Source organism: Branchiostoma belcheri, unplaced genomic scaffold, assembly GCF_001625305.1.
Source record: "Branchiostoma belcheri isolate BF01 breed outbred unplaced genomic scaffold, Haploidv18h27 scaffold24, whole genome shotgun sequence".
Taxonomy (NCBI): Eukaryota; Metazoa; Chordata; class Leptocardii; order Amphioxiformes; family Branchiostomatidae; genus Branchiostoma; species Branchiostoma belcheri.
This window is the reverse complement of record NW_017803843.1, coordinates 47,298-65,646: the sequence shown is the minus strand read 5'-3', so window position 1 is coordinate 65,646 and position 18,349 is coordinate 47,298. Positions and strand designations below refer to the sequence as shown.

At 40.2% G+C, this 18,349-nt stretch overlaps 1 protein-coding gene across 2 annotated transcripts in view; it reads left to right on the top strand.

The window, feature by feature from the left end:
• The window catches only part of LOC109471156 (rho-related BTB domain-containing protein 1-like), a 23,094-nt gene extending 8,224 nt beyond the window's left edge, over nt 1-14,870 (top strand). Inside the window, exons 2-10 of one of the 2 annotated variants that reach the window (XM_019770425.1) lie at nt 2,619-2,820; nt 3,141-3,244; nt 6,152-6,337; nt 6,832-7,766; nt 8,090-8,208; nt 8,804-8,954; nt 10,203-10,291; nt 10,847-10,995; nt 11,302-14,870. In XM_019770425.1, the coding sequence (XP_019625984.1) occupies nt 2,632-2,820; nt 3,141-3,244; nt 6,152-6,337; nt 6,832-7,766; nt 8,090-8,208; nt 8,804-8,954; nt 10,203-10,291; nt 10,847-10,995; nt 11,302-11,413 (2,034 nt within the window). In that variant the 5' untranslated portion in view covers nt 2,619-2,631 and the 3' untranslated portion in view covers nt 11,414-14,870. Of the gene's footprint in view, nt 1-2,618; nt 2,821-3,140; nt 3,245-6,139; nt 6,338-6,831; nt 7,767-8,089; nt 8,209-8,803; nt 8,955-10,202; nt 10,292-10,846; nt 10,996-11,301 lie in introns of both variants that reach the window. The other variant, XM_019770424.1, reaches the window with a different exon arrangement.
• The last annotated feature ends 3,479 nt before the right edge of the window (nt 14,871-18,349 follow it).

Here is an 18,349-nt window from a genome sequence, read left to right as displayed (position 1 = left end):
TTNTTTTTCTCTAATTTTTCTTTTTTTTTTAATTTTTTTAATTTTCTTTTTTTATTTTTTTTAATGTTCTTTTTTTTAATTTCTTTTTTTGCGGTGCACGTGGCGGGGTTTGCACATAGCAAGTTCGATCCCCGGAGAGGAGCTTTTTTTAATTTTCTTTTTAGCAATCGCTGTTTTGCTTTTAACACTCAAAAACTAATTGTTCAAGTCCCGACGTATGAGTTTTTTAAATTTTCTTTTTAACATCCGCTGTTTTGCTTTTTTTATCAGATGTGTTTTCTTCTTTAAGTGGTCTCGTACCAATTTCATCAACTTGGGTAATATCATTTCAACAACTTCTACCTCAATAACGGCAGTAAAACCTTCGTCAGCCGAAATGTCAGCTTTTTTTAAAAGCACTTGTTTAATTTAATTTAGGTATATTACAGGATTATAAAGTATAGCAGCATACATATTCCCAAAAATAAATTACAAGCCCTGCTGTGACATGGTATATTAAGCATTGATACGGTAGCTTTGCTGCATGTGACTAGACTTATACATCACATTCCCATGTATGATTCCAAGCCCAGTTTTTGAATGTGATAAGCCAATGTGTGGTGAAGGGGATTATAGGATTAGCTGTAGGACCTCCCTGTGTATGTACAATGTATTTATAGATGACCCACTAGGCTTGATGTTTCAAGCCACCCCTAGGGCTCTTAAGGAGTTTTCCAATGCCATAAGACAAGGTTTTTAAGAGCTGTCAGGTTCATGGTTCAAACACCATAGGGACCCCTACCAGCAGCCATATTTCAAACAAGACCGCATGACTATCAGCTGGGTGCACGCGTGTGCATTATCTTCCTTTGTGAAATTTTGCAAATGGACGGGATTTGTGATGGATTTTTCATGATTACTTCCGGGTACGGGAGTGTTGTTTTGGGTGGCTGAGCTGTGGGTTTGTGTGTCTGTTTGTCTGGACAAGCACGTGGGTTGACAGCACGTGGATGGGGAAGATTGACAGGCAGAATGACAGGATTTCAAAGGACTCAGAATCTGACCAAAGCCAGCATGAATTAGAGGTATGTGGTCTTTGTACTTCAAGACTTTTTTTTCAGAAAATCCATTAGCGGTGTGCTGGAGGGCATTATATACTCTAGCTCCATTATTCACCAGTCAGTCGCTTAGTTCTCACCTAATTGACTGGACAGATGCAGAGATACTGTAACATAGTTGAATACCCTCAGACTGGTTTTGCAGCCTTTTGTAGTAGGCTGACACTTAGAAGATTAAATTAGGAGGAATTTCCACAAACAATTGGAAATTCTGGTTGGAAGGATTTATTGATTTTGCATTTTGATATCTTTAACCTAGATATGTGTTTGGTTCCTGTGCTGGCATTATTTTTTAGTACACATAACCTCCATTAACACATATTTAAGTCTGCCACTTTGAAAAATAGTGTGTTTGGAAAATATCTACTGCAGCAGGCTAGGTATACACTGTATGCATACCTAGCCCCCAGGCTAGGTATGCATACAGTGTATAATAGTTTTGATATGTGGGGTGCATTATTCCATTAAAAATATCTTGAAATGGGTTATTTCAGAGGTTAATGAATGTTAATAGAGGTCAGCAGTAAAGCTGACAATATCATTTGATGTATGATGTGTGAAAGTTTTTGTAATATTCTGTTCCGTTCTTGATACGCCCTTTTGATCTTGAAAAACAGTTTACAACTTTCTCCACTTCTCATGACTTCTGTCAGCCACTGAATGTCGCTCTCTGTAGTTCTTGCTACACACGCTACCATGCAAGATAATTACAGGAGAAGCAGGGGACTGCATTTTCTAGAACATTGTTTCACCACAGAAATTCATGTCCATTATACGACTTTTCCCTATACATCACTTCTCCCTGTGTCTTTTATATCGCCCGCATGTGTATGTATTTTACTAGCCTTTATCCTTATGTCAGCTTTTATCGTATTTTACCCAGTAGTTCCAGCGGCGTATTTTAACTATACATTTAAGTACTATGGAATGCTGAGATAAATGTGTAAATGACAGGACAATTCAGTGCCCGATGCAGGGCACTTTGAGTCTGTACATGTGCTACAGAGAACTAAATAAACTATTATTATTTTAGAAATGCCACATGGCCGGCAAAATAACGCATTAAAAATTCTACAAAACACTGTGTCAAAACTCCCACTTGCCCTGAGGCATGCACAGGAGGCTAGCCATCCAAGAAAATTTACAGGAAGCAATGGACTGCATTTTCTGGAACACTATATCTTATTCCCCTATGTCCCTGATCTTAGCGATCTCCCTTGGAAGACTGTTCCAGAGCCTAACAGTCGTTGGTACAAAAGTTCTCACATGGTTGTTGGTGTGGGAGACAGGGACCACCAGAGTGTTTTCGTGATGGGATTTTGACTGGCGTGTCACCCGCCGCACCTCTTTGTGTTTAGGAACAAGGTCGTTTAGCAGGGCTGGTGCCTCTCTGTGGTACATACGGTGGAAGAGAGTCAATGCACCAACTTTCCTGCGGTGGTCCAAAGGTTGGATGCGTGCCTTGGACAGACCAGTTGGAGAAAGTTTCATGATTTTCAGGGCTCTCCTTTATTATTGCAGGAATGCGTGTGGCATGGCTCTGCTGAATCAGCGGCCTCACCTGGTGGAGCTAGTGAAGTGTGTGGTGGTGGGGGACAACGCCGTGGGGAAGACTCGACTCATCTGTGCCCGCGCCTGCGCCACGCCCATCACCAAGCAGCAGCTGCTGGCGACTCACGTGCCCACAGTCTGGGCCATCGACCAGTACCAGATCTCTCCACAGGTAAGGGTCAGTTAAAATCTTCCCATAACCTTTGGACACTGTATAGGGCAATGCACTTCTCCATTTCTGAAGCCTTGTGGCCATGCAGTTGTGAAAGCATTACAGCATGAGGCCTAAGCAAGTCCACTCATAGACTAGTAAGTATGGAGACTTAATTTGGGCAAGTGGATGGTTATTCATTTGTAAACCTGGTAGTATTTGTTTTTTATCCAACTGCACGGTGCTTTAACGCAATGTACGAACAGAACATGTGATTACCACTGTTTGATACATGTAGTTCAGTGTTGAAGCCATTAATTGGTAATTGTAAATGTTCACAGATATTGGAGCGGTCCTATGACATAGTGGATGGTGTGCATGTGTCCCTGCGACTGTGGGACACGTTTGGTGACCATGAGAAGGACAGGAGGTTTGCCTATGGAAGGTAGGATTGAAACGATTATAGTGCTGAGTTAATGTGTGATGTGGTTTTGTATGTCTTCATCTGTTACTGTGTTTCATTGTGATCTGGCTGTCATTCAGTACCAAGGACAGGAATGGTACTGTATCTGTCATTCAGTACCAAGGACAGGAAGAGTGGTGAAGATGTTACTTAGTACTAAGGACAGTAAGGGTGTTGTAGCTTTAATTCAGTACCAAGGACAGTACGTGTGTTGTAGCTAACATATCAGTACCAAGGACAGGTTAAGTGCTGTAACTGTCATCCAGTACTAAGGACAGTTAGTTTAGTGTAGCTCTAATTCAGTAACAAGGACAGTACATGTGATGTAGCTGACATTTCAGTACCAAGGACAGGTTAAGTGCTGGAACTGTCATCCAGTATAAGGGCAGTAACTTTAGTGTACCTTACATTCAGTACCAAGGACAGAAAGAGTGGTGTAGCTCTAATTCAGTACCAAGGAGAGTAAGTGTGATATAGCTGACATTTCAGTACTAAGGACAGGTTAAGTGCTGTAACTGTCATCCAGTACTAAGGACAGTAAGTTTAGTGTAGCTGAGATTCAGTTCCAAGGACAGAAAGAGTGCTGTAGCTTTAATTCAGTACCAAGGACAGCAAGTGTGTTGTAGCTGCCATTTCAGTACCAAGGACAGTTTATGTGCTGTCACTGTCATCCAGTATTAAGGACAGTAAGTTTAGTGTGGCCGACATTCAGTACCAAGGACAGTAAGAGTGGTGTAGCTATCATTCAATACCAAGGACAGGAAGAGTGGTGAAGATGTTACTTAGTACTAAGGACAGTAAACTTTAATTCAGTAGCTTTAATTCAGTACCAAGGACAGTAGTGTGTTGTAGCTGACATTTCAGTACCAAGGACAGGTTAAGTGCTGTAACTGTCATCTAGTACTAAGGACAGTAAGTTTAGTGTAGCCGACATTCAGTACCAAGGACAGGAAGGGTGGTGTACCTGCCATTCAGTGCCAAGGCCAAAAAGAGTGGTGTAGGTATCATTCAGTACCAAGGCCAAGAAGAGTGTTGTAGCTGTTTTTCAGTACCAAGGGCATTAGGTTATTGTAGCTGTCATTTAGTACCATGGACATTAACAGTGTTCTAGCTGTCATTTCAGTACCAAGGACAGGAAGCATGTTGTGACTATTAATGTGTCTGTTTGTCTTTGTGTATTTCCATATGCCAGTTTCTGTATATGTTGTCTCTTACCATCAAGGGGGTGAAATATCTAACTGCCTTGTTGTGTCAGTCATTGTTAATAAATATTTGATGTATGTTTTTTTAATAATGTGCTATAGTGAGCAATACCCACTTATGTGTTATGTGTTCCATATGTGTTATGTGCCATGCATCAAGATTCTTATTTTGGTTTCCTCTTGCATATCAACATGTACATGTACATGTTGTACTTGTGAATTACCTTTAGGATTATTAATTTCTGGATGAGGGGGTTAGATAGTAGAATTGATGAAAATGATAAATTTTAGCAGATATCAACTTTATTTGGATCTAAGCCAATATAACAGATGTTAACGTAAGATAGGCATCTACAAGAGACTGGGAATACTCGATGAGAGTTTGATTATAAATTATGGCAGATGTATTTGGCGTATGTGTAAGTCTGCAACATTTGTTAATATTTCATGTACCTTCCATGCATACAAATGAATGAATGAATGGTTTATTCAGGTTAAAATCGCTTGCAGGCAATTTGCTGAATTGTGGATTTCATTACAATACTTGGTACTTTGTAAAAGACAATGATAGAATTTACATTCATAGTAATTAATATAAAATAAGTCCTTTTCATAGATATTTAACAATTATTGTGATTCCTATACACACTGCATTAGCCATGCACCAGTCACTCCTAACATAGAATATGGAGGTAGAAAAAACCTCCATGCATAAGACCAGATGTATGTACCACAGGTATTGAATTGCCAAGGTCTTTTTGCAATCTTTGACTAAGAAATATAACATTCAACACATTTTTTCCAACAATTAGGTTATCAATCACTCTATATGTTGGGTTACAAATGAAAATTGCTCTCTTTCGACCACTTTTGGACAGACCACCCATGCAATCGAATTATCAGACCAGCAAACAGAACTATCATTACCATAAAGTTTTCATTTCAATAATGCCACGCTCAAGTCTCTCCTAGTCATGTTCTGGCATTGTTTGACCCTCCCGGTGAATGATGCACAGATGTTGTCCACTCACAAGTGTCAGTAAGTAACATCGCATGTCTAATACTTGGCCTAGTTCAGAGCCTCAGTGTAGAGGGAACTGGCTGCGCTGTCATGATAGAGTTAGTCTGTTCACTGTCCCCAGCATTCCCCTGTAAAAGTGCATGATCAGACAGACTTACTACATGTAGCAGTTTATATACATATAGCATAGGTTACCAACTAATTCATTTGTACATGGTAGTCATCGCCAAACGACTCACCCATAACTAGAACTAGAACTGCCATACATAAAAAGTGAAGAAACAAATCCACACACTTTTACTTATGGCATCAAGTAAAAGGCATTGATTTAAAGCTGTAAGTTAGGAACATTGAACATTGTTGGAATTTCATCGCCTTGGTCACATTGGAATTGGTGTTACCATCTATCTATGCTAAAGAACCCTTCATGCATGGCTACAGGGCAGTTCTAGTCCCTGGTGTAACAGGCCAAAGTGTACCCCTGGCCAAAACATACCCAGGTAATATTCTGGTCAGGGGTTTGTTCCGATCTGTTACACTGGTGTACATGTGGCTTCCAGTAATATACACTACAGCAGCTAATAGTATAGAATACAGTATGCTGAGGCTGGAACCTTACGTTGTGGCACTAAATTTCCACTTCACTGAATCCAGCCACTTTTCTAGGTCGGATGTGGTGCTGCTGTGCTTCTCCATCGCCAACCCGACCTCGCTGAAACACGCCATGCTCATGTGGTACCCGGAAATCAAGCAGTTCTGTCCCCACGCCCCAATCATCCTCACCGGGTGCCAGGCTGATCTCCGCTACGCCGACCTGGACTTGTACAACAAACACAAAGGGCCCTTTGCAAGGTAAGTTGGGTTCACGTAGCAAATATACAACGCATGTTGCACTGCTGGCAGTTAATAGAATAAAGTAGAGTGGATTCATTCCTCAAGCCAACCAACATCTTTCACACCACAGTCAGCCCTCAATGAGAAATCTGGAGCTGCCTGTGACAGGCTGAATAAAAGGTATAAATGGGAACTATGCAGCTCGAGATGTCTTACTGAGGGATGACTGTGGTATGAAAAATGTTGGTTAGCTTGAGGAATGAATCCACTCTTACTTTTATGAACCAACTGCACTTTATCCCGCTGGCAATTACTGTTCAGAGCCATACTGCTACCTTTATTTTAGATTGGAAATAAATTTTCAATTGGAAATAAATTTTCAATTCTCTTTGCTACAACGAAATTTGAGTCAGTTTGGAAAATTGGTCTGGTACGTTTGTATAACCGAGCAAAACCTACATGTAGTTCAAGTATATTGTCTACAGGACAACTTGTTTCCTTTTTGCCGGTAGAAAAGTCAAGCCATCAGACATCATGATGCCTGATGAAGGGAGGAGCGTGGCTAAAGAACTCGGCATTCCTTACTACGAAACCAGCGTCGTGGACAACTACGGCATCCGCGACCTGTTCCACAACGTGACGCGGGCGGCTCTCCTGGCCCGGCGCTCCTTTCTGTTCTGGAAGTCCAACCTGAAGAAGGTGCAGAAGCCCCTGCTGCAGCTTCCCTTCCTCCCTCCCCCTCCCCCGCTGCCAATCATCACCGTGCCATCAAACACTCACGTGGAGGAGCTGAGGGACTTCTTCCACAACCCTGTCTGCAGTGACGTGACGTTCCTAGCCCAGGGGGTCAGGGTTCCTGCCAACAAAGTCTTCCTCGTCGCTGCCTCGCCTTTCTTCAAAGACCTCTTCATGATGGATCTGTCGCAAGACCTGGCCAATCAGAAGGACCCGTGCACGACCCTCCTTGACAATGACCCCTCCAAAGAGAATGGCTCGTCATCAAGGACTTCCAGTTTACAGGTGACGACAAGCCAGCTGCTAGGCCAGGCGGACGCCAACGGAAATGGCGCCGCAGACTTCCACGGTTTCCCCAGCCACGTCCTCGACCATTCCGTCGTCCATTCCATTCACTTGGCGAATGGAAGCGATCCCTTTGTGGAATCCGAGCGGCCGACCTTGCACACCTTTGTGACCCTGAGTCCCAGTGTTCTTCCTAACGTGTTCCAGCATTGCCTTGAGTTCCTGCACACGGGACAGTTGGAGGAGAAGGGTCTCCCCCTGGCTGACATGCTGCACCTGGCAAAGGAGTTGCAAATGGTCGTCTTGGTAGAGATGATCAGGAACCGTCACAACGAGGAAGAATTTATGAATTCCGAAGTCTCCTTCCGATTCCATAAACGGAGAAATTCCGCATTGAAAGAATTGCTTTCCAAGGGCGTGCTGTCAGGTAGGTATTTGCATGTGCATGTGATTGAAACTTTAAAGCCTTTTTTTTTAAATGTAGGAAATTACATGTGATATTTTTGCCTTTAAGTTAGTTTGTTTATTCTGCTACACAACTATACATAGTTAAACACCATTGTCCTTTTATATATGTAATATGTATCTATATCTGCATGTAAATTTTGTTATATATCTGTGTCTATGTCTGAGTGTTGTCCTGAATGTTACCTGGGGGCATCCATACAAATGTGCATGCACAGATTAATGGGCCCAGACCAAGTTTTTTTTTCCTGTGCTGACAGCATAGCGGTCATTTCTCCCCTGCAGATGTTCTGTTCCGTGTGGATGACGGAACAGTCCCGGCCCACAAGCCTTTGCTCATGGCACACTGCGATGTCATGTCGGCCATGTTTGGTGGGAACTTCCTAGAGAGTTCCATCAATGAGGTCAGCTGTTGCCTCCATATTTTTAACCTTGAGATTCTTCTTTTGTCTTCAGTTTTTAGACACCATGCCTTTATTTGTAATTCTACACAGTCTATACCTTGTTTAGTCGAAATGTACTCCTATTAGAAACATCTTTAATCTAGTTATCTGCAATGACATAGTAGTTAGTCATCTACTATTCAGACTCAGAGCCTTATGATGCAATATGCTTCAAAATTGAGTCACACTCGTCAATCTATGATCATAGAGAGAGCAGAAGACCTCCCATGAGTCCTGAAAATCAGTTCAAAATCTACCAAAGGATGTTATCTTCTCACTGTAATCTTCATATCAAAGTGTTCACCACTGTATTAGTGTCCTACCGGTATACTTGAATGTGATTTGATCACTAAAAAGCCACTGGTTTCCAAACCTATTTTAGCTGCGGAATCTCTTAAGTCCTCTCCGCAAACAGCTATTTGCAGTGAGGATGAAAGAGATGAAATAGGTAATTAAAAAAAAAAGGTTTGGTAACCAGGCTGGTTGGTATATCAACATGGCAGCAGATGCACCAATGGCATCACAAGAATTATATAACGCCCTATACTTCCCCCAGGTGCCTCTGCCAGGGACGACCAAAGCTTGTCTACAGGCCCTGCTGGAGTACTTGTACACAGGACAACTGTCCCTGCCGGCCAACAGGGACTGTATCGGCCTGATAGAGCTAGCCAACAGGATATGTCTGCCCAGACTCGTAGCTCTTACAGGTGAGCCTCCATCCTTTAAATCTTTGCTTTGAGATACAAAGATGCAGTGGGAGAATAGATGGCTCATTTAGCAATTGTTCTATAACTGATAAGTCTAGTATTCCTTTTTGCACAATCCATTGTGTTTACATGCATAAATGTTGCTGAGCATTGTTATGAAAGGGACTTCATCTTGGGATGTTTAATAGCCATACTGAAGCATGAATAAAGTAGTATTCAGTATGCATATAAAATTATATACTGTAAGTCTCTTTAGATTCGCGGGGCCTAAAGTTCGCGGTTTCGGGAAAATGGACAATCCGCGGTATTTTTCGATTCGCGATTTCTCCTTGGCTATTTTTCAAAGAAAAATTTGTAAAGTGTATATTTAAAATAATAAAAGTTCGTGTTCCGGCATTTATATCCTAAAACGCGGCGCAAAAATTTGTTTCGTGCACCGCGCGAGACTGCCGGTGGTATAGATGACGATCGATCTGACGCACGTGTAAACAATTTTCTTTGTTCGGAAATAAGCGCTAAAACGCTATTTTCCACAACTACACATTGATACTCTAGTGAAGAAATGCATAATCGAAAGAATCTTTCGGGAAAATATATATTACTAAAAATATTTATGCCGTCTTCGGCGAGATTTTGAACCCGGAAGTATGCAAAGGTCGCCTTCGGTTTTGTAGCGGCCCACGGTAGCGTTTCTATCCAGCAAAAAAAAAAAACGCCCGCAAAGCAGGGCGCAAAAGAGAATCAACTAACATTTCCCAGATACCAGCAGTTATATTTTTAATCAAAATATTTGTAGATATGCCCGATGTGCCCGCAATTTTCAAGCGCCCGGGCGCGCATGGCCGGCGCTCTGCATACAGAGATTTTTGTCCGGCGGTGCACGTTTGACACGGCCAGTGCCTCAGTACTCAACATACGTACATTTGCTAAGAATAAAGTTGATTTGCAGTGATTTGTGTTTGTTGCGTGTGTTTGTGTTTCGCTTACCGTCGTTAATGCATGTGGGGAGGGGGGCGCACTTACGCAAAACATATTCGCGGGGAAATAGATTCGCGGTAGTAAGTTCCCCGCGAATTCCGCGAATCTAAATATACCGCGGAAATTTGTAGACTTACAGTAGTATTTACATGCACATGATCTCTCCAATCCCTGCACAGCATCAAATTCGCCATTTGCATTATCATATTTGTCTAGAAAATTGTTGTGTTTGTATTTTGCTGTTACATGTGTTTTCTTGTTGCCTGATAGAACATCACATTGTCCTTGAGCTGACCCGGGCCAGGGAGAATAACCAGGACATCCACCTGGAGGTGCTGATGTTGCTGGAACCTGCACAGGTGAGCTGACTAGCCTTACCTTTATACATGTCACATATCTGTAACGTTACATGCCACATACATGTACATGTATCTATCTGTCCTGCACAGGACCATCCTTTCCTGTACATGTCACATGTCTGTCCTGTTACAGTGGGCTTCTCACAAGGTTGAATAGAATGGAATTTTTTAAAATTCCCTCAATCATGCCCCCCTAGCTTTAAATCATTTCCGAGCATAGTAATATCTTAACAGGTGGCTATGATTTCCCTCAGTAATGTCCGCCTAGCTCCACAATGCCTCCCAGCTTAATACTGTCTTATTAGGTGGTTATACTAGTAATTTCCCCCATGCATGCCCCCCTAGCTCCATGACGTTTCCGAGCATAGTAATATCTTAACAGGTGGTTGTGATTTCCCTCATGCATGCCCCCTAGCTCCAAAACATGTCCAAGGTTAGTACTGTCTAAATAGGTAACTATGATTTCCCTCATTAATGTCCCCCTAGCGTTGACGTTTCCCAGCATAGTACTGTCTTAACAGGTAGCTATGATTTCTCTCATTCATGCCCCCCTAGCTCCACAATGCCTGCCAGCTGAGTGCCTGGTGCCTGTCCCACATCACCACCAACTACAAGCACATCTGCCGCAGATACTCCAAGGAGCTTCACACCCTGACGCCAGAAACGCAGCAGTACGTGGCAAAACATCGCTGGCCCCCTATCTGGTGAGGCAGACCTTACCATTCTGTGTTACTAGTTACCTTCGTGCTGACATTATAAATGTCAATGATGAATGAGACATGATTCGAGAAGTCTCATGATATTAATTGCCGCACTGACATGTAAAATGTGGCTTTTTTTTTAAGACATTACAACTTGAAGGTGATTTTTTGCCTCAGATGTTCTTGAATCTAGAAATACACAGTTACCTGATGACTTAAACTACTTAGTATTGCCTGTAGAGATTTTTTATATCATTAGTCACATCATCCCTTCTTCTTTAATATGTGTCTGATATTTTTCAATTCAAGGTATCTGAAAGAGCGAGACTACTATGAGAAAGCACAGAGGGAACGCGAGAGGGCAGAGGAAAAGAAAGCAGCTCTCCAGAAAGTCAAGCGAGTGAAGAAGTGGTGCTTCTGAAGGGGGAAAGACCAAGTCCAAACATGTTAGCATCGTCAAAGGGAGCTCCATGAAGAGCTAAGGGTCATGTACAGTGCCACAGGTTGAGGAAGTTTGGGGTATCAAGTGCACAATTGCTGTATGACTTAAATAGAGGTATATGTAATGTTTATGTAAAAGTCTTCAGAGTAGGGAGAGTGGAACATTTCTTCATTGCACGATGAATGTAACACATCTTACCCATAACTAATTCACAATGCACTTTGAGCTGTATTATTAGATTCAGATCACAGGTATTTGTGTAACACAGCACCTAACTCTTAACATTAATGAGTAAACGAACTTAATATCATCTAACCAATCTGTTAGCTTATGTTGTCTTTTGTCAGGGGAAAACAACATAACATAACAAAACATTACAGTCAACACAGCAGCTAATGATGATCAGACTATTCTGCCTTAATACAATAGACAAAAATATTTGATTGAGTACCGTGGAAAACTATAATCATTGAAATGCTGCATTATTTGTCAGTCAAGAGAGGTCAGTATATTATATATGTTATGTATATGCTATCTATAGCCAAATTCTTGGATAAAAATTCCATGTCTTCCTACAGAATGTTGATTGAAAAGTGCCCTGCATGTAGTACTTAGAATATGTACAGTTATATATATCATGTGACTGATCAGAGATTTGAAATGACAAAGGAATTGTAATAATCCCATCTTTAGGAAAAAAATAATTTGCTATAATTTCAGTTTAATCACTCCAATCTACAGTTGACCTACATGATGTGTTTGTATTTCCTACAGAGCTAGGGAAACTTAAAGTTAAAGAAATAGAAAAATTAACTAAATAAAATGTAAATTTACTAAGAGTTGCAACAGCAAGATTTAAATTAAATATTTGTAACTTGCTTGGACCAAATCAATGCCTTAAATATATATTATAGCAGTTGCTTCATTGTTGAAAATTACCAGAGAAACAGTGACTTCACTTGTGGTATACAACTTTCTGTTGCACATCGCAATTTGGACAACAGTAATCAGGAGGGTAGGCGTAGATTTTGACGCCCCTATGTTCTGACAACCCTATGTCCGACGTGGGGTTTAGGGTTGTCGGAACATAGGTTGAGTTGTTAGAGCATATTGGGGTGTCAGAAAATAGGGGTGTAACTGCATGTTACACTCATGAATGTGGTAAATGCTAGACTGTTTTCCTACAGAGTGAAAAATTAGTGCAATTAGATGAAGAAAATAATCACAGACTGAAACACAACAAAGTGGTAGTTATTTAGCACTCTGCTTGTACTAAGGTAGCCGTTTGACACCAAAGTTGTATTGGTTATGGGGTCAGGCAGCAGGAAGAAGGTTAAATATTATAATATGAAGCTTACACTGTGATAGAGAAAAGCTTACTGAATGTATCATCAGATGTTGGAATGTGTTGGGAATATATCTGTAGTAGTATGTACAAATGTACATGTAACGTAAGTGATGAAAATAACAGGTGGTTTTACGAGTCTTGCCCCATGACATAAAAATACACAAATCTCGTCAAATCACACCAGAACATATTGATAGCAACCTGAAACTATAGCCATAATTGATATGTGATGAAAAATTGCCAGCAAAGTCTAATATTGTTTTGTAGATGTTTCTTTTGATTCCATATGATTTGTGATATTGTGTTTCTTTTTAGTGTGTGTTAACAAAATGAGCATGTGTTAGCAAAATTTTATTCAGTGGAAAAAGTTTGGCATTGAGTTTGGAAGAAATGTGCCAGTACATTAACTTGTTGTTACTGGAAGTGCCATCATATTACTAGGCGCACGTATATAGTTTGTCTTGTACTTTGACAGTTACATACACCTTAATTAAGTGGAGTTACTGGTACCACGTAAATGACAGAGTTTAATGCACAACTTTGTGATTTGACAACTGTTAGTAGAGTTGCAAATGAGTGGAACTTTAGTGTGTACAACTGTCTGATCACTAGTGTGGCACTAGTCTGTGATAAGAAGTCCTGGAATGTCACTTGTGTCATTTTCAAGGTCATAACATTTCAGAAATATGCATATATCACTTCAATCTCTTGTAGAATGTATTTTGATGGCAGTCATCCACTGCTAATGTGAACTAACATTGCCAGCTGTTTGTTAAGTTTGAAATCTTTAAATGATACCAAGAGTTGAAAGAGAAGCTGAAATTAGAAAAAAAAAGCTGTTTGGCCAAAGAGTGTCACATTGATACAAGGACATTATCTACTTCAATATAATGCCCTTGGTCAATGGTAAAATGATTAACCACAATCCCAAGAACAGATAAAGAAAAGTTGTTGATTGAAATACAAACAGCACAAGACACACTTGTGAAGGGTAGTATCTACTAGGGACCCATCTTTTTGATGGTCACTTTTGTACTATAACAGGTCAGTTTCAACCAGTAAATTGCATTTGACGGGTAGGCATTTGTTTTAGAGACTTGTGAAGGGTATCACTAGTGCTCAAAATGTACCCAAACTTATTTGGATAAGCCAGTAAACAGATGATACAACATGCATCTTGAAGTACGTAGTCAGCAAGAAACACCACCCCCTGCTAGTGCTGTATTCCAATATGCAAAGCATGTGCAGTCCACCACTGTACACTGAATGCCTACTTCCATGTTCAGGACAGTATTGAGGCCGGTAGCTTTCTTGTGATCATGAGGATGGTTTGAACCATCATTGCATGCTGACAGATGTCAACATATTGAATCATCTGAGTACTATATTGTTATGTTTAGAGATTAGCTACCTTAAAGTTTACTTTTTACATTCTTTTTCTTGCATTCCATATCCTTGTCATGAATTTATTATTACATGTCACATTGATTTATTTTGTCATGTTGCAACATTCAATGTAATATCATCATCTTAACTTTAAATCCTGTTGTTGGAGATATCACAGCACCTGCTGTAGTTAGGGATTATGCAAAAATGCCAGTAGAAACAAGAAATTAAAAGGCTTTGCCCCTGAGGTGTGGCCAAAAATTAGATTGACAAACAACTAAACCAGGCAGAGCATTTTAACATTTAACATCAATGCTCAAGTGCTCTATGGGTGCCCTGTTTATGGTACCAATTTTGTATCTATTGAGGTGCTACGAAACTGCTGGGTTAGTTACAGTCTTCTATCTTCATGTTTAGTACCAGTACATCGCAATATTGAGACATTATCATGTTGAACACTGTTTGCATAATTATTTAGTAGCAAACTGACTATACTAGAGTGTGTTCATAGCAAAATACATGACGATGCTAGTGTCGTGTACAGTGATACAAAACTAATGCAATGTCTTAACATTTAACTTCAGAATCTGTTGCACAAGCACGGTTTGCATACATGTACAGCAACTTGTAGTGTATCCCATGCTGGCATTACTGGGTTAAATGTTACATGTATCACTGTTGGTATAATGTCAACCTCCAAATCATCCGCACCATCAGCTTTCAAAAAACACGTCAAGGACAGGTTAAAAACACAAACATACACAAACAGACCCCTGAAGCATTGGTGGTAACATTATGATTTTTAAATGTAAATATAGAACTTGTATGTATTATTTATTGCACTGACCTCTGACCTCTCAAACAATCTCTTACGTATACCTTATTACTTGTTGTATATAGGATAGGATAGGTTAACTAATTGCTACAGGTTGTTGTATTTTATGTGTGGCAATAAGCAACTGTATGTACGTCTGTGTTATAAGTTTGTAATGTTGTTTTTAAGACTCCAGGAAGAATAGTGAGTATAAGCGTATGCTTATACTCACTAATGGAGATCCTTCAAATAAACAAACAATAAACAAACAGGTTAACATGAACCACTGATTCCTAGAGCTCATTGTATACTAGTATTAGCCAGCTGTACTAAGAGAAGTTTGTGAAGCTATTGTAAGGCCACAGCAACTAAATTTTATGGATGACAATTTACCATGCAGATTCACAAATCAAATCTGGAAGTAAAAAAAAAAGATGGCCCCCCCAAAAATTAAGATGCCTAAATTTTCAAAATATTGGCCACAAACATTGTAACAAGAATTGGTGTGAGACAACATGATATCACAGCCAAGCAGTCTTTTATTCCTGTATTCAAGAAGTACAGAAAGTGACAGTAGTGTGGTAGCTGAGAATCACTGCAACTGCACTCAACGCTACCACACCGGTGTCACTGCTGCACCCAACATATCGTCAAAGGGGAACAACTATTTTTAATCAGGTGAAAATCAATGTGTGCACGCAGATGTCATCCATAAAGCTTCCTTGTTGTTGCCCAAGTAATCATTTGTGTGCATTGTATACGTTTGAATCATCGTAAGATGAATGCTAACAGCTGTAGTGAAGTACAGCACGCCAGTTTAGTCACTCAGTGCCAAGGACCTGTCTTAGCCAGTTCATATCTAAGTTTGGAGGATCCTAAAATGCTTTCTCCATCTGGCAGCTTTTTAACTCCATTCTGTGGAAATCTGAACCCCAGTCAGAACTATTGGTGCCACTGGAAAGTCACCCCCTGGATGCCAGTTCCAAGAAATGCGGCATTGTCTGGGAAGATGTGTTGAAAGGAAGGGTAACGAATTCCAACGCATCTGGCACCAAGGGAATCGCAAAAGTGCACCCTCTACCACCTAAACGCCTTTCTGGAATTTGGTGATATTTTGGGACAGACTTTTATTTTTCTATATAACTGTGAAGTTCAGGGACATAGTGGTTTAGCGTGGTTGTGGTATAAACGCTGACTGCACGTGTTGTTTAGCACAGATGAATAGTGGACTTTGTGAACTTGTTGTAGGGCCAGCTGATATATGAAACTGTAGGATGTCTTAATGTGTACTTTGCTTCTAATAAAGCAATGCAGACGTATGAACGTGTACTCTTTTCTTTACATGACAGAAAAATCAAGCAACGAGCCGCAGTTGATGTTCCTTCATAAAGGACTTTTATCTCAATGTGTGACTTCCATGTTCAACTTCACACCTCTATGATCACTGTCGGTGGATTACCCCAGACGGGGGTACAGGCTCCAGCTCAAAAACAAGAATATTCCAAGAATACACAGCATTCACTTCAGGTGTAGCCTGGTATCCAGCCTTGTTAGCTTTAGCCCGATCTTGGGTAGCGGACTAAAGCTAACAAGGCTGGATACCAGGCTACTTCAGGTGCCTTCAGCCAAAATGCATTTCTGTTAAAATTGAGTTTTCTACTCCCACTATCGGAGCCTGCACTGCTCCACTCCAGGATAAATCCACCGACAGCTGCATGTGTTTCCCAAAGGCCACACCAATTTGATTTCTTGGTTAACGGATTTTTGAAGAAAAATAATGGAGCGGGCGGGCGAAAAAAAATTAGAATAAAAACAGCCCTAGGCATCCTATTATGGTCCAAAATGGTACGATAGGAGCCATGAAGTCAACATACCATGCTGGTTCAAAATTCAAACAATGAATTTTTAACTTTTAATGATACCACTGCATTAAAAGATGGAATAACTGTAACAACTAGGAAGAAAAGGACTGTTTTCAACTGTTCAGGGCAAAATATGAGCATTTTGCACTTGATTCTGAATTTTTATTTTTATTTGCAAATCAGAAAAAAATGAAGCGGGCAAATCCGTTAACCAAGAAATTAAATTGGTGTGGCCAAAGACATAAATAAAAGTGAACAAAGCAGTGACACTATCTTATATCATAACAAAAGCACCACAAGAGTCTTGCCAAATATCATCACTGCAACAAATTCACAGTACATGATTTGATTCACTTATTAAGTTGCTATGCCTAAGAACGTATCATAAGCCTCCCGGGTAACCAGGGGGTGTTAAGAGTAACAAATATGACAACACAGTTGTTATATATGTGCATCATGGCATTTGACATCTCATCTCCCATGCTCTATCAACATGTAGGGCACTACAGTATGCAGTAACAACACTATGATTAAGATATGTGAAGAGAAACTGATTTCAATACACTATTGTTTCCCCACCGTTCCCTAGGTCAAATATCCACAATGGACAGATACTGTCATATCTAGATAAGAACCTCCAAGCATCACAAACTTAACAGAAAAAAAAAAACACTTCAACGTGTTAAATAAAAAATGCAGCTCATGGTGTTTTGCTAGATATATTCACCAAAGCAATGACATAAAAGTAAAAACAGTGTTAGAAAATTAGGGATTTCAAAGCACAGTAACCTTTTTTTCCTTATGGTGTCAAAGAAAAACTAGTTTGAAGGGATTGAGAGCAGAGCTGGTGTTGTTGTCTCTGGTCCCTGTGGGTCACAGCAAGATTGACAGAACATCTTTCTGTGCATGCTGCCCAAAAATGTGCGCCCTCTAACAAAAGTCACCGGTACTGCAAATTGTTGGGTCCCTGAAGATACGGTGGCATACATGTGCATGTAAGCCTCTACATCTCTATACAAAGTGGGTAAATATATAAGAGTATCAAAGGACATGTCTACAAAGTACAGGATAAACCACACCGTTAGAGAGGTGTGCACTAGTGTACAAAGCATATATAGTATACGTATACTGTGTATACACAAACATTTTCACATTGAACAGTTTCATGCAGTCATACGTTGCCCTACATAGTGAAAGATAGGTAATGTAAAATCCTGGCTTGGTTCAGTCCTGATATTCTATTAGTGTTCTCTTCTTTTTTAACAATGTATATTTACATATGGTGAGTGCTCTAATACAGCATGGTAAGGACAACTACATGTTGTATAGGTCAGTACATCATCGTGAATGAAAAATAATGAAAAATACTGAAAATAAAAATCACCTTTCATACAAGTTTGAAACAATTGAGCACATAGCAAAACTGTCTACAATTTCAACTTCCACAACTCAAAAAGCACCATAGATTCCTAGATGAATCTAAAAAAGAAAACATAACAGTATCA